The sequence below is a fragment of the Garra rufa genome, chromosome 21, assembly GCF_049309525.1.
Source record: "Garra rufa chromosome 21, GarRuf1.0, whole genome shotgun sequence".
Classification (NCBI taxonomy): Eukaryota; Metazoa; Chordata; class Actinopteri; order Cypriniformes; family Cyprinidae; genus Garra; species Garra rufa.
In genome coordinates, this window is record NC_133381.1 from 25,207,199 (window position 1) to 25,230,051 (window position 22,853).

Consider the following 22,853-nt stretch of genomic DNA (forward strand, 5'->3'; position numbering starts at 1 on the left):
TCATTCAAAATGTTAGGGTTGGACAGATTTGTTGATGTTTTAGTAAGAAAAGAAATTTTGTTTTTGTTTTTTAAAACAGTTTTTGTTGTAGTATGTTTTAAAAAGTAATTTATTCCTGTGATAGCAAGGCTTAGTGTCACATGATCCTTCAGATCTTATTCTAATAAGTTGATTTGGTGCCCACAAAAACATATCACTGTTGTGCTTAATACTTAATATTTTTTGTAGAAACCTTTTTGTCAGGGTTTTTTTTTAACGAATAGAATGCATTTAATTAAAAAATAAATCATTTGTAATGTTCTAAACGACTTTACAGTCACTTTTGAGCAATTTAATCAATCTTTGCTCAATAAAAATAGTAATTTCTTTGAAAAACAAAATCTTACTTACCCTTAACTTTTGAATGGTAGTGTACATGGTCCAAATTTGTTTGTCTACATGAATACTGATTTTTTTTTTTAAATCATAAAAGGGATAGTTCACCTAAAAATGAAAATTACCACGATTTCCTCATCCTCAAATCATCCTAGGTGTATGACTTTATTCTTTCAGATGAATACAATTGGAGTTATATTATAAAATGTCCTTTTTGAAGTCCATTAAAGTGCATCCATCCATCATAAAAAATACTCCACATGGCTCCGGGGGGTTATGGGGTTACTCCACTCCAAAATGAAAGTTTTGTCATTAATCACTTACCTCCATGTCGTTCCAAACCCGTAAAAGATTTGAACACAAATTAAGATATTTTTGATTCATTCTGACAGCTCTCTGACCCTCCCATAGACAGCAATGTAATTAACATGATCAACATCCAGAAACAAAGCAAGGAGATCGGTAAAATAATCTATGTGACATCAGGGGTTCAACCATAATTTTACAAAGCTATGAAAATACTTTTTGTACGCATAGTGTATGCATTTTGTAGGCATAGTGTAAGCTCTGGTTAGAAGTGACAAACACAAAACCGTAGAGGAGAAAGCAAAACAAAACCTCAGTCATGAATTAGAAGTACAAAATGAGGATTTGTAATTTTGTAGGATTTCGATATAAGCCAAGAGCAGACTGGTTTTCCTTTGCTAAACAAAGGATACTTTGCTTCCTTTTCCTCTTTAACAAACTAAATTTTGTTTTCACGAGACTAGTATATTCAAACCAGAGCTTACGCCTACCTCCTATGTCATCCGCTGGAACGCCACTTTCTCGTGAGCAAATGTGTGAAAATAAGCGGAATCTAGAGATTACAGTTTATAAAGTTTTAAATATGGATATTTTTTATTGAAAATGCATCAATTGGCTTTAGATGGCCTTAATTAACCGCCCAGAGCCATGTGGAGTACTTTTATGATGGATGGACGCACTTTTTTTGGACTTTAAAATCTCAAAGCCCATTCACTGCCATTATAAATCTTGGAAGAGCCAGGATATTTTTCAAGATAACACCAACTGTATTCATTTGAAAGAAGAAAGTCATATATACCAGGGTGGCTTGAGGGTGAGTAAATCATGGGGGATATTTTCATTTTTGGGTGAACTATCCCTATATAGGACGTTTTAAATACTGATTTGTAGCAGAAACATCTGCATGTTTGTATGTAAGTTCACAGGTATATGAGTTTACAGAGGCTTTGTGAACTGCATGAACAGTTAAAAATGTACTGTATAAACTTGTGAGTTCAATAGCTCTCGTGGTTATTAAATATTTATCTCTCTTTCCTTGTTAGTCCTAGGGAAGATCCGGAGTGCTGTAGGAAGCGCACAGCTCCTGATGTCCCAGAAATTCCAGCAATTTTATTGGCTTTGCCAGCAGAACCTAGTAAGTAACATCAGAGTGCACATATGCCAATTTGTGCTGGAGTATGTGTGTTCTATTTATGTTATCGTGCTACGCTTTGTACTCACGGCAGCTCTTCCCCTGATGCACTGCCACACTTCCATAGGGGTTGTCTGTGCTGGAGTAATTCTGGTGTAGTTGACGGCCTTTTGTTCTGCTGTCACATTCATTAAATATGATACACAGCAGCACATCAGCTGATCTGAGTGGGGCATGCAGAGAACGCAAATGACCAAGTACTGTGGCATACACAATAGAGCGATGTTTTAGTAAACAACCTAAATCCTCATGAATAAAATTCTCCTCTGTTTAATGGTAGACACTCACAGTAGTAATTTGGCCACATACAGATCTATGAAATAACAACAAATGATAAAAATATAGTTGTTGCATCAAATAAAAATGGTTACGCCTCAGCTGTCGACTTAAAGCTCTTACAGTCTTGAACTGTACACATTAATAAAGACTTGCAAGCTGTGGAGGATTAGGAATGCCACTTAAACTAAAATGAAGAAATCAATTATCATTGCATTTAATTAAAAACTAAAAAAAAATGTTTTTGTGTGTGATTTATTTACATTTTTAGAATGTTGTGTTTTAAATTCTCGATTGTGTTGCAGGACCCCAGTGCCATGCCTCGGCCCACCTCTCAGGACCTGGCCGGGTTTTGGGACCTGCTGCAGCTCTCCATCGACGATGTTACCTCCAAATTCAATGAGTTGCAAAAGATTAAATCCAACGATTGGAGGCTTATTGAAAGTCCTGTGAAGAAGGTAAGAGATGATTGGTTAGCGAATTTGTGATGGTTGTTTTTGCTGTCAAAAACCTATTTTGATGCTCCAGACTGTACTAATAAAATAAAAGTTGTTTATTTCCAAATTCACCACCATTCAAAAGTCAATACAGTCAATTGTTTGTCCTGAATAGTTAAACAGCCTGCTGTTCCTCAGGAAAAATTCTTCTGGTCTTTGGTTTTTCAGCATTTTTGTGTGTTTGAACCCGTTCCAACAATGACTGTATGATTTTGAGATCTATCTTTTCACACTGAGGACAACTGAGGGACTCGTGTGCAACTATTACAGAAAGTTCAAATGTTCACTGATGCTTCAGAAGAAAAACCGATGCATTAAGAGCCAGGGTGTAAACTTTTGAACAGAATGAAGATATGTACATTTTTTTTCATACAGTTTTTTGTCTAAATATTACATTTAGTACTGCCCTTTAGAAGCTACAGAAGATATGTTTCCCGGAAGACAAAATAAGTTAAATTTACCCTAATATTCAAATTCAAAAACTCCCCTCTTAATGCATTGTTTCCTTCTGGTGCATCAGTGAATGTTCAAACCTTCTGCAATAGTTGGATATGAGGCCCTCAGTTGTCCTCAGTGTGAAAAGATAGTTCTCAAAATAATGCAATAATTTTTGGAAGGGGTTCAAATATACAAAAATGCTGAAAAACCAAATAATTTGTGGGACCTAAAGGACTTTACTGAAGAACAGCGGGCAGTTTAACTGTTCAGGACAAACAAGGGACTCATGAACAACTATCACTAAACAACAACAACAGAAACAGCTGTGGATCATTCAGGAAACAAAACAATATTAAGAATCAAGTGTATGTAAACTTTTGAACAGGGTCATTTTTATAAATTCAACTATTATTTTCTCTTGTGGACTGTATGTAAATGTCTTTCATGTGAAATATTTTATTCAGGTCAGTACTACATTTAAAAATAACATGCATTTTGCACGACCCCACTTATTTTGATAAAATAATTAACATTTTGCAGATTCTTCAAGGTGCATGCAAACTTTTGCCCTCAACTGTATATTAAAAAAATAAAAAAAATTTTCATTGTTAGTTTTAAGAAAAACAGTATTGCAATTTGCCACCTCGGTGAGCTTAAAATACTTACCAACCCCTGACTTTTTAACTGTAGTGTATAGTTTATTAATTAAATTAAAAACATAATGTATTTATCTCTAGTCTGCTGCAGATTGTACCTGACACAATATTTTCTTCATTCATATCTTGTGTTTGTACTTATTTGTCGTGGTTTCAGCTCCCGCCGCCAGTACCAAAGAAGACATTGCGTAAGGGTATGACGAGGGAAAAATCGTTGGATCTCCCTGACCGTCAGAGACAGGAGGCACGACGGCGCCTCATGGCGGCCAAACGCGCAGCTTCATTCCGACAAAACTCAGCATCAGAGCGAGCCGACAGCATCGAGATCTATATACCAGAGGCCCAAACACGGCTCTGAGAGCAACAGGGAACACCTTTATCACACCATCACCATCATCACTCTCAGTAACAGAGCCAGTTCAAAATACATTCATCAAACGAACCATCAGAAACAAAAGAGTTTCATACCTGTCAAAAGGGTTTTGTACCTTTCACAACTGCCTGCGACATCCATATGAAGTTTTCCCTGTTTGGGGAGAGCTATACTTCACGAGAATTGCACAACATATCGCAATTGTAGACCCACGTGACAATGACGTTGCCTGACGAAGCAAAACTTCACATATAAGCTTTAATCACAGCCAATCTGATGATCCCTCTTTATGAGATCCATTTAGCACTTTCAAAATTGAAAAATTGACATTTCTGAGGCCTCAAATTGAAACAATCCATTTGTTTACATTGAAATTAAGAAACCTAAAGTAAAGTCTTTAGCGCCATCTGGTTCCATTCAAGTTCTGTAGCTTTGTATTTGCGTTTTTACATTTCATTTCTCTCTCTGTCTTTGAATTTCTGTTTTCTATCTCCGTCTCTCTACCCAGTGAAGTTCATATCTTTCTCATGAACTCTCTCGTAAGCATTTATGTAAGTGCCAGTGCTGAAATACCTCAATCATACATTTTAGACTGAAGCCGTTGGCCAGAGCGGACAGTCGCAGCCTTTAAAAAACATTGTTAGTCTGGAAAATATCAGCTTGGGGGTTTACATTGCCGGATTGAAGATCAGTTTTTATTATTCACCTACTTACTGATATTAAATATACTGTCACACTACTTAATACTTGATGTTTGGTTTATGTCATTTTAGAGGAATTACTGTAGGTTTTTGGGTGCAATTGCCTAAAACCTAAATTCAACAGTGTAAAGGTTCAAATATGCATTTTTGCACTTTCTTCTTCTAAATGTATGTTTGTATGTATTTCCAAGGGAAATGAAGTTCTAAAAGATATTGTTGCAGTTGAATTGCAAGGTTTTGTGTGACTATCGATTTATCATTTCATGTCTCTGAATGTTTCATCCCTTCATGTATTTATTTTTATTGAGCCATTTTCCACTCCATCTACTGTTATCAAGCATCTGGTCCATGTTCTTTGCAAAAAATCCTGCTTTTTATATCTTCTCTGTGTGTCTTGACAAAGAAAATCAATGATTTTGTCTCGACTGAAAAAGACGTCGGGCGTTCCCATTATTATCTAGATGACTTGGGGGTTGGTGATAAATGTTTTATCGGTACGACTGCATGCAGTCCACATACCACACATCTGTGAGAGCGTGCAGAATGATTTAACTGTATAATCAAGTCTATTTGATGGCATTGGTCCAAACACACAGACGACTGCAGTAGCCTTCACAGGATGGTCGATTATAGTAGAATACCATAACCAAGTCAATGCTGCTTTGGATTGTTATACAATCATTAAGCTTGCTTTAAAATGCAGGCTTCATTCAGAATATATCACTAGAGACCCACTTTCTGTTCCAGAGAGAGATTTCAGTTTAAACACGCAGCAGTTCAGCTCTAACACTTCAGATAAAAGCGTTGGATGTTCTGTTAATATGAAGCGTAAATGCATGAACACTTACGGTTGTCTCGCAGCCACCAAAGTGTCACTGCCGTCAGCCTCAAAAAACGATTTACTTTATAGCATATTATTTAAAAACGCCATGTTTTATCCACTATATATCATTCATACAAGGTCATTTCAAAAGTCAAACTATTTCCCCACTTTCGGTTTGTCACTGAAGGAAGAGAGGGGGCAAGAGATTAGAGGAGATTAGTTTTATCACTTCCACTCGACTTCCTTGTAGCTTCATATTCTCAATTTCCTTTGCGAGATGACCTTGTCGTTAGAAGCAAATATTTTCTTTTAATTTCCCAGTGCTCTGTATTTTTTTGCGTAAGTCGTTGTTCAAACACAATTACAGCATTTCGTCTACAAGAGGCTTGTAATCGATGAAACTGGCTTTGAGCTTGAGGAAATTTCGGGAGTGTTCTCTCAAAACACAAGCCAAAACACAGCATTTCAGTTGTAAATCGCACCTAAAGTCACAATACAGTTTCTAGCTCTCATTTCACCCCAACAGACGTTTTGATAGATTCTTTTGTTAATCATTATTTAGAACAAGTTCTGGGCAATTTACATCTTTGTAGTGCAAGTCATGGCCCTCAGGGTTTATAGAATTTTACAGATCGTTACTGACACTCCTGGCCTTACAAACTAGTCTGACTGTTGAAAAATACACAATAAACTGATGGGTAATATTTTACAATAAGTCTCATTTGTTAACGTTAGTTAATGCATTGATTTGCAGCTTTGTTAATGTTAATTAAAAAAATGTAGTCGTTCATTGTTTATGTTAAATGATAAGTGCACTTCCAGAATAAAAATGTTCATGACTTTTTTTCTTCAGTCACGAAGAAATGAAGATTTTTGAGGAAAACATTCCAGGATTTTTCTCCATATAGTGGACTTCAATGGTGGACAACGGTTTGAAAGTCCAAATTGCAGTTTCAGTACACACAACTTAAAAACATAAGTTTAGGAGCTGCCTTAAGTTTTTAAGTTAAATCAACTTAAGTCATTTAAACTCACAAGTTATATCAACTCATTTTTATTGTAATAAGTTAAGGTGACTTGTAGTTTTAAGCTTATTTAACTTAAAAACTTAAGGCAGCTGCTGAACTTAAAAACCTAAGTTGAATCTGGTGAAAACTTTTTACAGTGCAGCTTCAAAGGGTTCTACAATCCCAGCCGAGGGTCTTGTCTACCCTGTTGAAAAAAACACCGCTGGTAGTTTTGATGCTGGGATGCTGGATAGTTAGGTTTTCTTGCTGGTTTAAGCTGGTCCTTTTGCTGGTTTATGCTGGTCCTTAGCTGGTTTATGCTGGTTTGCACATGACAAGCTAGGGACCAGTATAAACCAGCAAAGGACCAGCTTAAACCAGCATTAAAACATACCTAACCAGCATCCAAGCATCCAAACTACCTAACCAGCATATGCTGTTTTTGTTTTGTTTTGTTTTTTTACCAGGGTAGCGAAACGATCAGTAATTTTATTAAAAAAAATTTTTTAAATATTTTTTAACCACAAAAGCTCATCTTGCACTAACACTCTGATGCGCATCTTAGACTTCACACATTACATAATTATGTTGGAAAGGTCACATGCAGTTAGTTCTTCGTCTGTGTACTCCGGTCCAAAAAGGGTTACATTTTCTCCTCCAACAATGTTGTTTTACCTTTTTTGCACATTTGGTTGTAAACACTGGGTGACTAATGCATGAGGACGAGCTAGTCCAAGATGAGCATTTATGGTTAATAACTGTAATTTTTAAAATTTTTTAGAAAATGACGGATCGTTTCACTAGATAAGACCTTTATTCCTTGGCTGGGATCTTGTAAAGCCATTTAAAGCTGCAATGAAACTGCAATTTGGACCTTCAACCTGCCAATTCCCAATTGAAGTCCACTGTATGGAGAAAAATACTGGAATGTTTTCCTCAAAGAACTTAATTTCTTTGTGACTGAAAAAAGAAAGACATGGACATCTTGGATGACATGGGGGTGGGTAAATTATCAGGAAATTTTTATTCTGGAAGTAAACGGTTGAAACGTTTTGTAAGTGTTACCAGCTGATTATATGATAAATCTGTTTTCATTATGGCAAGTTGAGTTATTGATAATGAACTGATTATTTTAATCATCTATTATTTATAATATGTTCCCCCCCTACATGGTGGTTGTGATTAAGCGGTCCTGCAATGTGGCAGCTGTTCTTTCCAATTAACCTGCTCAGTTATCAATATGCAAACGTGCCAGTAATGCAGGCAGTGTTTATGTGCCAAATATGTTTATGTGCCACATGTTTGAACAGCTTCTGCTGTTCACAGACCTTCATGCACTCTGTCTTCCTCATGCTTCATCATTATCATTTCAACATGACAGTCTGAAAGCATTTTGGTGAGCTGACCTCAACATCTGGAAGAACAAATGCTCACTTTAGAACAGAGAAATCAATTATCAAATGTCGATTTGTTTGTGTGATTATGATATTTTCTTCAGCAGGGGTGGTCATCTTGTTTAAATATGCTTTCATGAACATCATGTGCATTTACTCAATTCATATGTACATTTATTTCCATCAGAATAAATCATAAGTCAGTATTTAACAAAAAGAAATGATTAACCCTCCGGACCACAGTATTTGAAAACCGCCAGCGGGCCTTTGGTACCGGTGCGGACTGAGAAGCCCGGCTTTTGGTTTCTTAGAAGCTTCACCTTGGGACTGGATTAATCCTGGATCTCAGAAAGTGAAAAGATTATAAAATCTTAGTGAAATTAACAAATGAAAAAGGTAGTTGTTTAGCTGAGAATATTTTCATTTATTATACTGTATATCATATCAATATGAAGGGTGAATATAATACCAAATATTCATTATTTGTACAGAATTATATAAATATAAATAGTTATATATAAATATATATATAATATATAAATACATAATTGATCCTTTGTTGAAACACTTTTTTTGCTCTTCCTTATTGGTTGAGTTTTTTTTTTTTTTTGGGTGGCATGCACCATTCTGATGCTGAATGTGGGTTTTCCTGCTTCACTGCTTTTCCAAATCACTTTTTGAATGTTGTTTATTGTTAAACTTATCAGTTTTGTTTATTTTTTATGTATTCATGAAATGTTTAAATTGTGTTATAAATTTTGTGTTACAAATTTGACTCTTTGTTTTGGGTCATCTGGATTATTTGTGTTTCTTTTCATGACTTGATTATTGCTATCATATATTGTAAATAATTCAGTCATTAAATTTTTGAAGGAAATGAGATATTTGGATTGTCTTGAATTAACTTTGCACATTAAAGGAGTAGTTCACTTTCAGAACAAAAATTTACAGATAATGTACTCACCCCCTTGTCATCCAAGATGTTCATGTCTTTCTTTCTTCACTCGTAAGGAAATTATGTTTTTTTTGCCGAAAACATTTCAGGATTTCTTATAATGAACTTCTGTGGTGACCCCGAGTTTGAACTTCCAAAATGTAGCTTCAAATGGCTCTAAACGATCACAGCTGAGGAAAGAAGGGTCTTATCTAGCAAAACGATTGGTTATTTTCTAAAAAAAAAAAAAAAAAAATTTATATACTTTTTAACCTCAAATGCTCATCTTGTCTATCTCTGTGTGTACTCTGTGTAGAGATTAAAAAGTATATAAATTTTAAATGTTTTAAAAAAATAATCGATCGTTTCGCTAGACCCTTCTTCCTTGGCTGGGATCATTTAGAGCTCTTTGAAGCTGCATTTGAACTGCATTTTATAAGCTCAAACTCAGGGGCACCATAGAAGTCCATTATATGGAGAGAAATCCTGAAATGTTTTCCTTAAAAAACACCATTTCTATACGACTGAAGAAAGAAAGACATGAACATCTTGGATGACAAGGGGGTGAGTACATTATCTGTAAATTTTTGTTCTGAAAGTGAACTACTCCTTTAACTACTCAACGATTTTAACTTTTCCCAACAGTTGTCTCGCATTCATTTCATTAGTCCAGCACCAGTTTTGTGTCAAAAACACCAAAACTGTGTCTGTGTCTATTTAAACCCTGATCTGGAGACATTTTTGTAATCTGCCAAAACAAAAGTTTAGAAAAACGCACATCCATCACAACAGATTTTACAAAATGTCCACCACATTGATTTTCAGATTAACTTATAAAAACTTTTAAAAATAACTTAAATGTAAAGTTAATTTATTCAGTATAATGAAATCAAAATGAAACGTTACAGGAAAACGTTACTGGAACATTGATTATTAATTTAATGTTTCTGGGTAAAAAACATGGTTATGAGTAGTCTAATTAATACTGGAAAATAATAAAATATATATTTTTTTAATTACATTTACTGCTATCCCCTCAATATTCGCTAGCTCAACATGAATTCAGTTTAATTTGTCTCTTCAATTACGAAAAGCAAGCAAATCGAACACAAAAGTGTAATTATTGACGCTTTCCTTATACTGCCAGCAGAGGGTAATAGAGTAGCGTTTATATCTGGTCATGTGATTTGGATGAGGTCACATGACGTCTCTCGAAGGGCTCGTTGTAACTGTTCAGTGTTGTTTTCAGCCGGTAAAGGAATTTGAGCTATGTTATTGACGAGCACACATCAAAACAGTTTAGGTAACGTTATTTTAAACGGAGAAAAGATTTAGGAATGTTTTTCGTGACCGTTATATCGTCTACAAAAGGTAAGAACAATGACAACAAACTAAAAAACAAACGAAGCAGAGACTTGTAGTATATAAAAATATGTATTTTTAATATGAATGAATGAGAAGTAACATCAGAAGGCAGAACTATGACTTGAGCGTTTGAATTATGTAATTTAGATGAAAATTTATTATGACTTCTTCTCGTGTTGTTTAACATCAGAATGTTGTTTTAATACTGTGGTACAGTAAGGGCAGGGCATTTTCTTAGTGAGTAATGCAGTTAAATGGGCCAAAGGGTGTGTCTGTATAACATAATGAGCGTCTTTTTCATTTTAGACTGGTAATTGGTCTCATGGGAACTGACTGTGGCATATTACCAAAGGACACTGTGGTCTGACATTCGTTCAGAGACTGAGCAATGTCCTCGGGTCACAACTTCAGCATGGACTACTCTTCCCAGGACATTCAACTGAAAACCATCGGCCTGGGCTTTGTCTTCTACACCTTTGTCTTTTTCCTCTCTCACATCTTATCTAACCTGCTGTTTTGCACCTACCGCTCACTGTCAGCCAAAGAAAAGGTTAATATTGTTGCTTTTTAAATGATTCTGTTTTTGTTTGTTTAGTTTTCAAAGGAATTGTTCACCCACAAAAAAAAATTCTGAAAATTAATTTATCCTCAGGCCATCCAATATGTGGATGAGTTTTTTTATTTTTTTCATCAGAACAGATTTGGAGAAATTTAGCAGTGCATCACGCTTATCCAAAAGATCCTTGGATGAGAATGGGTGCCGTCAAAATGAGTGTAAACAGCAATTCCAGTCTATCAAATAATGAAACAAAAACCTGCATGTTTGTAAAAAAACAAAAAAACAATCAGTCATTAAGGTCATCATGAGCATAATAATCTCCTGTTGTCATTGATGTTTATTTAGAAATGTTTTTGACTGTTTTCACTTGTAAACAGTGCTTGATCTGTGCATATTTCACTTCACAAGACATTAATATTAATGAACTGGAGTTGTGTTGATTACTTGTGATGCTTTTATTAGCTGTTTTGGACTGTCATGCTGACGGCACCCATTCACTGCAGAGGATCCATTGGTGAAAAAGTGACGTAATGCTAAATTTCTCCAAATCTTTTTTTAATTAAGGAAAAACTTATCTATCTTGAACAGTGTTAGGGCTAACGCATTACAAGTAATGCAAATTACGTACAATTGCAATGGAAATTATTCAACCCCCCAGTGACTGTAGTACTTTACAAATACAAGCTTTTGTGAAGATCCAGGACTTTATAAAAATTGCATCTATAACAGATTACTGGTCAATTAAAAGTGATAATGTCAATATATAATGTAATGTTTTTGAGTTATAGGATTTTTTAATAACACAACTATGTCATAATTATTCAACCCCTGTTCAACATTGCTGTTTTTTAGTCATTTTTTAGTTCAGTTATTTTTATGTTGGGGAACAAAATTGTCTTAAAACACAATGAAGCCTTTGGAAACACTATTACAAAACAGAATGAGCTTGAGCTGTTACACATACATACAGTTAGTCCATGCATGTGCTGAAGTTGAGTAGCAAATATGGTAAAGTCAACAGAGCTTTCACAAATGCTATAGAGAAGAAATAGTTTTATTATATAATGAAGTCTAAGGCTGTATGAAGATTTTCAAGACATTTAAAAGTTCCTAGAGACACAGCTGGCAGCATTATTCTTTAGTTTAAAGTGTGTTGTACCAGAAAACCTTTGAGGGTGTTGAACAAAAAAGCACAATATCATAAAATGTTTGATCAGAGCAACTGAGAAAAATCTGCAATCTACAGCCAAAGACTTTCAAGATGACCCAACGAAAGGAGGAAAAACATTTCAATGCAGAGTATAAGATGAACACAAGACAAGTATGGCCTTCATGTTGAGGCATCTTGCCGAATACCACTCTTGACCAAGAAGAACAAAAAGACCGACTTGAACATCCTAAAATTAATTAATTCATTAATTCATTTTGGCAAGAATTGTGATGCCTTTGGTGCAAAAACTGAAGCTGATGATCAGTGGACTTTCCTGCAGGACAGTCATCCCAAAGTACACATCCAAATCTACTTATTCGTGGTTCAGGAATCAGTCATAGAATGTTCTTGAGTGGCCTGTTCAGTCTCCAGATTTAATTCTCATTGAAAATATTTAGTTGAATTTGAAGAAAGCAGTAGCAATGTGAAACTAAAGATTATCAGTGGTCTAAAAGCTTTTTCAAGTGAGGAATGGGCCAAGATTGCAGTAGAGAGGTGACAGAAGCTTCTAAATACTTTCAAGCAGTGTTTATTGCTAGTTTTAAAGAATAAAAGATTCTGCGCCAGGTTTTACTTTTGGGGGTTGAATAATTTTGAACATGAACATTTAGAGCCAACTTAATTTTCTTTCATTAGTCATCAACTTACATTCTCAAAATTACTCATGTGTATGAATAAACTTTCTCTACTAGTGTACTGATGCCTTTGTTGAATTGTTTTCACAAAATTTTGTTCTCTGCAGCAAAATGTCTTGCAGGTCAAGGGGGTTGAATAATTTCGATTGCAACTGTAATAATATTACTTTTTCCAAGTAACTAAAGTAAGTAACGCATTACTTTTTAATTGACTCTTGTCAATTAAAAAGTAACACGCTACTTTACTAGTTATCTGACTTACTTTTTCAAATAAGTAACACCATTTACCCCCCCCCCCCCATTTATTGATTAAAAGCTCTCCTGTCACTAAAAAAACAGATACAGTATTCCTCAAAATGAAAAAAAAACCCGTCAAATTCAACACAAACCTGCAATAATTAAATGTTAAATAATACAAATAGCCTTTATGTATTTAATCCCATTTTATTAACCAATATCTTTGCTGCCGACCTTCGATGATCCAATTCATCCATACTAATAAGCAACTCAATATTGTAATGCATTACTTTTTAAAGTAACTTTCCCCCAACACTGATCTAAAACTAAATGTAATGCAAATTTAAAATTTTGGATGAACTATTCCTTTTCATATGACATTTTGACATTTTTGTGTTCTTTCCTTCAAGGTCTTCTGGGATTTGGCTGCGACACGGGCTGTGTTTGGCATCCAGAGCGTGGTAGCAGGGCTTCGGGTGCTCTTGGAGGACTCTGCCGTCTACTCTGATAAGATTCTCGGGCAGGAGGACTGGTCCTGGTTCACCGTGTTGATAGCTACAGGCTTCTTCCTGTTTGAAAATGTGGCCCTACATGCATCTAATGTGGCATTCCGGTCTTTCGACCTGCCATTAGCTGTGCATCACTTCTTCGCCCTTGCAGGGTTTGCCGGCGCGGTTGTGTGTAACTGGCTGGGTCATTTCCTCCCTATGGTGACTTTGCTGCTGGAGATGAGCACACCTTTCACTTGCATTTCCTGGATGCTACTTAAGGTGAGACACAAAAGTCAAAGCAAAACTTCTAAAACGCCTCTGCTTTCCTATCCGTAGGCCTGTTTCACTTCTATTTTGCTGTAGGAAACGCATGTTTTCTTCCTCAGTTCAACAGTTTATCGGGTTCAGTGTGGGGAGAAACTAGTTACAGAGTTACTTAATTTAATTAAACAAAAAGTTACAGTTACAATTGAAGTCAAAACTGTATATACACATTGTAGACTCTGAAAAATCATAATTATTTTACCAAAATAAGAGGGATCATACAAAATGCATGTTATTTTTTATTTAGTACTGACCTGAATAACATATTTTACATAAAAGATGTTTACATATAGTCCACAAGAGAAAATAGTAGCTAAATTTATTTAAAAAAAATGACCCTTTTTAATACTGTGTTGTAACCTGAACAGGGTAACTTGTAATCTGTAACCCATTACATTTCCAAAGTAACCTTCCCAACAATGATCATGTTTAAGAGCTCAAACTATGTTTGTACACTGTTCTTAGAAAGAGGAACTTATTCACTGATAAGTTTCAACCATTTAAGCAGCTGTTGTGCTTTTTTTAGAATGGCGTGTCTAGTTCAACTCCTAAAAAAAGAAGTTCCACTGCCTTGCACTCATGTCTTTAAATGCAAAATTTGTGGGAATAACCCCTTAGGGGCTGTTCACACCGAATGTGCTCATGGTACCCGCTCCGGTGCTATTCCTTTTTTTGTGTGTGTGTTTCTATGTACGCATAACACACTTGAGCAATAAAAAAATGATCTGTCTGTTTTCTTTTTTCAGTTCAACTCTTGTCATGATGGAGCAACAGTTTAAATTACTGACTATTTGCTTTAGATTTCAGAGCTCAGAGTTCAAAAATCTCTTAGTGTACAGTTGTACCTTTGCAAAAACCCACCCTCTTTAGTTACGGTTGATATGTTCGACAAACAATGCAGCTCTGATACTACACATCATGTTCTCACGCAGTGAAAAATACATTGAAAAAACTGACAAAATGCTGACAGACAAGACAGAGCAGGTTACTTCTGGTATGAAACAATAAATACTGTTTTGTGGCTCTTTAACATGTCGTAAGAGATCACTGTAGTGACTTATTAGATCAATGACACATGAACCGATCGTCTTTTACTTTTTTAAAAAACAAAATAAACATAAATGAACATCAACATATTTTATTTCAACTGCAGAAAGATGTCAATGCACAATGTTTCAAGTTTAAGTCCACTGAAGTTAATCTACTCTTTTGTCTGATTTGTTTGTCATAGAATGGCAGATTCAGCATTATGATTGGTCAGATCGCCCCGTCAATCAAACTGTTTGCGAAGGGTCAATTGTGAATTAACTACATTCGAATGAATAAAAAAAATTGTTTTTGATTATGGTTTTAACTCATGTGTTCCTTCTTTTCTAAGGCGGGCTGGTCTAAGACTCTGCTCTGGAAAGCTAACCAGTGGATCATGATCCACATGTTCCACTGCCGTATGGTTGTGTCCTACTACATGTGGTGGGTAAGTTGGAATCATTGGGAGGAAATGAACACCCACATCCCATTAGTTCAGAGACTGCTGTTCTTCATAGGCCTCTTCCTGCTCACCTTCGTCCTCAACCCCATTTGGACACATAAGAAAACCTTGCAGCTTCTCAATCCTGTGGATTGGAACTTTGAGAACAAACCTGGACCAGAGAACGGACCAATCCGAGACCAGGCTCAACACAAGCCTCATGCCAGCTGAGTAATGCTAAGATCAAGGCCTTATGGGATATACAGTCTGGAATAGATACATATCTGCTGTACAAAGCAGAAGGGAGGAGGGAGATATTAGTACATTTTGTACAGTTGGGTTTTAGTGAGTAATATTTGAAGATTTGTTTAAGAGCTTTAGGTTTAGCACTAACTACTACTACTTGCTACAATGTGAGCACCCATATTGCACAATTAGTAAAGTGTCTGTATTTAAAGGATTCGTTCACCCAAAAATGTAAATTCTGTTGTCATGTACTCACCCTCACGTTGTTCCAAACCTGATTGACTGACTTTCTTCTGTGGGACTGTCTCATAACTAAAATGTGTTTTACTGAAGAATGAAAGTCATACTTGTTTGAAATGGCATGAGGGTGAGTAAATGATAACTGAGTTTTCATTTTAGGTGAACTGTCCCTTCAAGTGGTTATATCTGTGTCATTTTGGCCTTTCAAAACAAAGTCTGATGCATGTTTTAGGGAAACTTCTTTGAGCCTGCAAATATCATGAGATCTGTTTTATGCAACCTGCGTTCAACTTCCTGTTTGAGTCGAGGGCGTCCTGAAAAAGCCTTTTATGTGTGTTTGAGTGTTTCAGGAGTGGTTGTTTGAGTCTCATTTCTCTTGTACGTTAGCACAGTGTCTCTCAAGCTGCGAGATCCTTGTCTTTTTCTTACGTTTTTATCTGATAGGCTCATATTTGTCATAACTGGTAATTCCTTGTCTTGTGTTAAAGAAAACCCTGACTGCATCATGACCAAGCATGGTCTGTCAACTCAACCACACTCTGTTTCACTAAATGTCACTTTGTCTGCTTTGGAAACTTCAGCTTATAGCCAGCAGACCTTGTTTTTGTTTGAGTTTTACGAAGGACTTTTTCTTTTACAGATGCTGTGTATTGGTTTTCAATGGCAGTAGGCAGTGTTTTGTAAGTTTGTGTGGATGTTAGACTAAACTCTTTGTGTTCCGCATGAATAGGGTTTGTTCTGTCAGAGACTGACTTATCTCTGTAGAATGGAATGTGTGTGTGTGTGTGTGTGTGTGTGTGTGTGTGTGTGTGTGCGCGCCAGGGAGGGCTATGGAATGGAAAGGAAGTTGTTTAATTTGACAATATATTATTTCATTTTAAGGACTAGATTTTGAACTATAGTTCCTCTTTGTTTGTTTGGTTATACTCAATACTTCCTCTTTTTGTTATACTTTATATAGATTCTTTAGAAGTTGAAAACCAAAAGGTAAAATTATCATTGATGGCATACAGAATATTTAAAGCAAATATAACAAAATACAAAATACTACAGGGCCAAATTTAGGGCTGGGCGATTTGGCCTAAAATCAAAATCTCGATTAATTGAACATTTTAACCCGATTACGATTAATGAACGATTATTTTATTCATTAATAAAATTATATTTAATCATATTTAAATAATATTTATTTTTTTGCCCTCATAGTTCACTGACAAGTTTTGTACAGTAAATATGCTCACATATTACAAGTGAGAGATTTTTGAATGAAGGGTGCACACACTATCTACTATCTATGATTATTTATTGAACATCAGTGTTGAACAACTGAAATTAAAGCACACATTGCTTAAAACGAAAAGTCACATTTTTCTTAAATTAGTGAAAATAAATACACTTGCACTTTTGGAAACAAAATAAATTATTTATAAAATAATAATAAATATTAAAAGTAGAAAATAAGCAGTATCTTTTCTAAATAAAATTACTCTTGTATATCCTGTAAATACTTTTTACTGTATAAATACTGCTTAAGCTCTCCATCGACACGTCGGCGGAATAACATAGCCTATTGGAGCTGGGTTACGTGACTCCACACACAGTAGGGAAAGTAATTGAAATAATTGACCTGGAAAAATTTGATCGATTATAGGTTCTGAATGTCGATTTCGATTACTTTTCGATTAATCGCCCAGCCCTAGCCAAATTAATCTGCACATAAATGAGCTAATGCTACTACAGGATATAAATGAAGGCGGATGAATACAATGCTTGACCTTTGTAACAGCTCAGGGTATTTTGAGGACGACACAAAGAGGATCTGCAGTATTATCTGATAGCAACAGTTGGGAAAAAAAGTATATAAATATTTATTTATGACAAAACTGCTTTATAATTTAATAATGACAAAGTGGCAGTTTAACTGCTATCATCAGCTGCTCAAATACCTCAGCTTTGGTTGCTCTTTTTCAGTGAGGTTTAAAAAGAGCATTTCAGCATTTTCAGCCTTTTCTTTCACACTGTTAAAGTCAGAACTGTGGCTTTGTGTGAACTGTGGGATTGTGTCACATGTATAGCACGCTAACTAAATGATATTTAAATAGCTCACAGATACCGTTACTTTCAAATGAGAGGGAAGGAAATAACAAAATGTCACTAACCTTGAAACTATCTTTTTTTTTTTTTTAGTACATTCATATTGGAAATACATGCATACCAAAACCATGCTAGATTATCTACATGTATATTCCTGTTACGTATCATGGTTAATGTCAAATTCTGAATTTTAATCATGTAAATTTGTAACAAACTACTGCATGTGTTTCCACAGTTGTCTTCAGGATGTTGACTTGAAATCTGTTGTATTTAATAGTGCTGAGCAATGATTAATCATGATTAATCGCATTCAAAATAAAAGGTTTTGTTTATATGTGTGTGTGTGTAACAATACTGTGTATATTTATTATGTATATATAAAGACACACACATACAGTATATATTTTGAAAATATTTATATTCATATAATTGAAATTATATGTAAATATATTTAATATACAAACATAAAACTATGTATTATACAAACACACACACGTTATGTACACAAAAACTTTTATTTTGGATGCGATTAATCATTGCCCAGCACTAATATTTAAATATTAATCAGTGTTTACTGGGTATACATTTCAAATGAAATTCTCACTTGCAGGGAATTATTTAAATTGAAGTATAAGCCTAATATTCAAGATTTAAAGCTCAAAAGCCGTTTTTCTGTATTTAAGTATTTTATTATTAAAAAAGGGAGAACTAATAAAGGTTCTACCCCCCAAAATGTTTGTTCGTTTTCTTACTCATGCCCATTTTAAATGTTTAGTTTCCAGTGTGTTTTTACAGTTTAACAAAGAAGTTTTGTTTCCTGTGTTTTTCCTGTGGTTGTTTATTTTCTCGTTTTGGAGTCCAAGTGAGTCAGGTGAGCTAAAGGTGCCTTCCCAGGAGTTGACAGGCAGGGATACTCACCACTATATAATTTATTAGGGGCTCAAACATGTACTGCTGAAACCCTAGTTTTTCGTAAAGATTTTTATTCTTATTCTTCCATAAAACTGATCGTGCAGACCAAACCGTAAGACCTAGAAGAGCTGAAACTTGGTCAGATTGTAGTAGTATTGCTAGCTACTCAGATTCAAAAACTCGCCCCATAGGACCATGGTTACAGTGCTAAAAAGCTAAAATTTCAGATGTTTTTGGCCATAGGTCTTACACTGTTTGTCATAGACTCAGTTGTCTTATATCTTTGGAATCTTTTGGTCAAACCAAACAAATTTATTTCTCATTGATTTTTTTGCTGGAAGTCCAGTTTTCCATCATTTTGGATTTTCTTGAGAAATCTACGAAACTTGACATGCGGCATCTATAGACCCTCATGGCAAAAAGTTATGAAAAGAATTTCGATTTGTGATTCACGCTTGCAACAGAATGCCAAAATGTTTGAAGTAGGCAAGGCCACTTTTACTAAAATGGCTTTAACTATTAAAAGAAATTAGATATTTTCACCAAACTCAGAACACATATGAAACAATCTATGGTCAAATTACAAAATTTTGTGGCGCTATAATGGAAAATAAAACATGAAAATGGCTGTAACTATGCACCTATTGACTTGAAATTTGGCGTGCAGTGTTATTGTCCAAGGTCTTATTCATATGTACGAGGGCATTGGCGTATCTCGAAAAACATGGTCACCATCAGCCAATCAAATTTAAGCACCTATTAGAAGATCTTAACGAAGGCTGATCGGAACTAAACTCGATGGGCCTGTTTGGCTCATGGTTCTAGAGGTTTGTGTAAAATCTGAATAAAATTGGGTTTTACACCTCGGATCCACCTGTTTATGAACGCGGAAGTCTCGTCCAACTAGAGCGGTGCTTTACAATTTCGGTATCTGGTGTTTCTCAAATGAACATATTTTCAGAGCTGATAATATAAAGTTAAACCTGCACACATTATTATACTTAGTTAAATTGGAAAAGTTTCAATTCAGTTGATCTTTTTTACCCCCTTTTAAAATGGGTTTCTATGAAGACCGGAACACGAAAGCAACCAAACTCCATCATAGCTCCGCTCGTCGGTTACTCAAGAAAAAGGTTGGATATCACACGATTTTTCACACATATTAATATCATATGTTAGATCTCATTCTGAACAACTTTGCTTCTAGAACCACTGCTGCCAATGAAACAGTTTGTTAAATATTTGACATTATGTTAAAAAAGCTACTTTTTCTAACTCACCCTAGACGGTTAGTCCGATTTTCACCACAATTTATGCAGACCATCTTCAAATGGTCCTAACATAAAGTGGACAAAAGTTATTGAATAGACTCAAGGATTTCTGAAAAACACGCAAATAGATTTGATGAAGAGCTTGCCAAAATACACATGAAACTATAGCTCCTCAATGCTTTATTGCAGGGGTGCCCAACCCTGTTCCTGGAGATCTACCTTCCTGCAGAGTTTAGTTCCAACCCTGATCAAACACACCTGTCTGTAATCATCAAGCACTCCTTCAGATCTTAATTAGTTGGTTCAGGTGTGTTTGATCAGGGTTGGAGCTGAACTCTGCAGGAAGGTAGATCTTCAGGAACAGGGTTGAGAAACCCTTCTTTATTGTATTCAGACCAAACTTGGGGTGTGTCTCAATCAGCTACCTAGTTCAGTAGTCAGGCCACTGATTAGGGAGTCAGCCATTTTAAGGGCTGTCTCAATCGCCAATTGCTTCCAGTGCACTGGAACGTTCGCTCCCTGAAAAAATCCCATAATGCACCACAAATCTAGGGAGCAATTGTGCTCACTATGCTCCCTGGAAACCACATCACATTTCTGAAGCACAATAACCCACACTAGCCAACTCAATAAATGTAAAGACACGAGATGCTGAAGATTTGAAAAGACAAACCATTTTTTGAGTATATTTCAGCAAAATTACAAACCATTAGACAGGTAATGAACACATATAGACGGTTTCAACGGCAACAACATAAACAAACGTTACTGCGCATGAGCGCTTTTGTGGCCCAAACTTAACTTCCGGTAGACATCCAAATAGAATCAATAGGTGCGTTCGACTTCATGCGGCGCCGAAAGAAATCGGCTGCCGCCTTACAAAACAATGCATTCTGGTAAGATCATTTGTCCGACTTTGATCGGCGCTGCAGCCGCCTTTCGATCACGTGTGCCATCAAAGTACCGTGAGAGCAAAACGAGACCAGCCGCAGAGGTCAGGCGCTGCAGCTGCTTAAAACCGGCTGCGAAAGCCTTGATGACGACACACTTTATTCTCATTGGTCAGATTATGTGATGACAAGCACGACGTGTGCTGCGTGTTTTTCTTAAAAAAGTTAATGTATGTAATCAATCTTTATATAGAATATCTGATATTCAAACAAAACATTAATGATGAAAATGAAGATTAGGCGATATGGTAAATATATATTCTTATTGTATAAGAGTTAAAGTTTGGAAAAAAATTGTCAACCAGAGGCCGTTTTTTTAATGGATGCTTTGCTTCACTACACTGAATAAACTGCTTATATTTGAAAAATGTCCTATAGCTAACTACAAAACCAAGATACAAATAATAAACGTCATATTGCATTACATTAAAGTAACTCACATTTGATATGATCAACAAAAAAAGCAAAACGATTGTATAGAATAAATGATAGGGAAACGTTTTTCTTTTATTTATTTATCTCATGTAGTTTAATTTCTTAATTTTTCTTTATTCCTTTTTTGTGTATGTTTGGAATACAGTTTCATCCTCTATAAGTGTCCGACTTGACTGCCGTCTCTTTACTCCTCCCCCGACTGCAAGCGGCTGCTCTCGCCAGCCGGCGGCAGGCTAGTGTAGTGCATCTCGAACGCACCTAATAACAACAGCTAAGTCCTTCTAGAGTAGATTATTTTTTTAATAACAAGCGAAATATGTTGGCTGCGTAAAATTAGACTGATTTATTAAAAATGCAAACTCATTACTTCCCAGTAGGAGGTGCTTTAAGCACGAGAAACGAGGTTTCCCCGGTAATGGCTATAGACAAAGCAGCTCTTAATTTAAAAACGCTGCCTTATGCAGGATGAAATGAAAATGACATTTTCTAAAGACAGTCTTTCTTCAGAAATACAGTGATATAAAAACACCCACGCCTGGGTTTGATTTTTAAACGTGTATTACGTTTATTCAACGAAGTCTATTAACAGATTAATTAATTAGTCTATTAATTCCAATTTCCAATTGGAAAATCAGTCGGTTTTTATATCGTGGCAGGTCACCACAAATAAATAAATGTTTGGGAAACACATACCACAGCACAATAACCTGAAACCAACTTCATTACTCATTATTAGCTGCGTTTGTAGCCCGCGACACGAACCAGACAGATAAACAAACACAGACCGGAAGTTAACTTAGGTCCAGGCGCGTGCGCCCGATGAAACCGTCTATAGTTAACATTTATAATTAACGTAACAGAACAATGTGTTTAAAGAGAATAAAAATAACATTAAAAAGCGATTGCTCCTGCCTTTTTTTTTTTTAATTCCAGCAGTGAAGTTCTGCAATGTTGTCTGTTTACGCTGTATGTAATCATGTCACCAGAAATTAAGTATTCTCTGTTCCAACTTGCAGTGAGTCAGGGAACTTACCAGTGACTTAATTCATACACAATATACTCATTCACGAGCTAAGGAGCTGATTGAGACACACCCTTGGAGTTTGTTATGACAACCAAGTCCTGAGGTTACCTGCACAGATCTAGCACAGTGGCACCTAGTGGTCAGGAGATATGAAAAATGGCAAAATATATCTAAGCCTGATTCTGTGCATGTCCTCGTTACCCATAGTTAACCACACCACATCAATTTGGGAGCAGCGCCACCTATTGGTCAAAAGTGATAAATCATTAAATAATATTTCTACTGATTTTATTTATGATTTTTCAGCATTTTCAGATGAAATAGGCTTAACATGTCTATAATTGCTCAAGGGTTTGAAAATGCTTCAACCCTGCTGATTTCTGCTTGCAGCTATATTTATTATTATTATTTAAGTGAATC

The 22,853-nt window shown here is 35.6% G+C and overlaps 2 protein-coding genes across 2 annotated transcripts in view; both read left to right on the plus strand.

Moving 5' to 3' along the window:
• Positions 1–8,902, plus strand: part of dlgap2a (discs, large (Drosophila) homolog-associated protein 2a) — a 73,421-nt gene extending 64,519 nt beyond the window's left edge. The window contains exons 11-13 of the mRNA XM_073826653.1: positions 1,725–1,816; positions 2,455–2,607; positions 3,898–8,902. Of these exons, the coding sequence (XP_073682754.1) occupies positions 1,725–1,816; positions 2,455–2,607; positions 3,898–4,098 (446 nt within the window). The 3' untranslated portion in view covers positions 4,099–8,902. The remainder of the gene's footprint in view (positions 1–1,724; positions 1,817–2,454; positions 2,608–3,897) is intronic.
• Positions 8,903–10,203: 1,301 nt separating this feature from the next.
• cln8 (CLN8 transmembrane ER and ERGIC protein) lies at positions 10,204–18,574 on the plus strand. The gene is made up of 4 exons (XM_073826975.1): positions 10,204–10,343; positions 10,644–10,887; positions 13,389–13,748; positions 15,172–18,574. The coding sequence occupies exons 2-4, from the start codon at positions 10,726–10,728 to the stop codon at positions 15,490–15,492; spliced, it is 843 nt and encodes a 280-aa protein (XP_073683076.1). The 5' UTR covers positions 10,204–10,343; positions 10,644–10,725; the 3' UTR covers positions 15,493–18,574.
• The last annotated feature ends 4,279 nt before the right edge of the window (positions 18,575–22,853 follow it).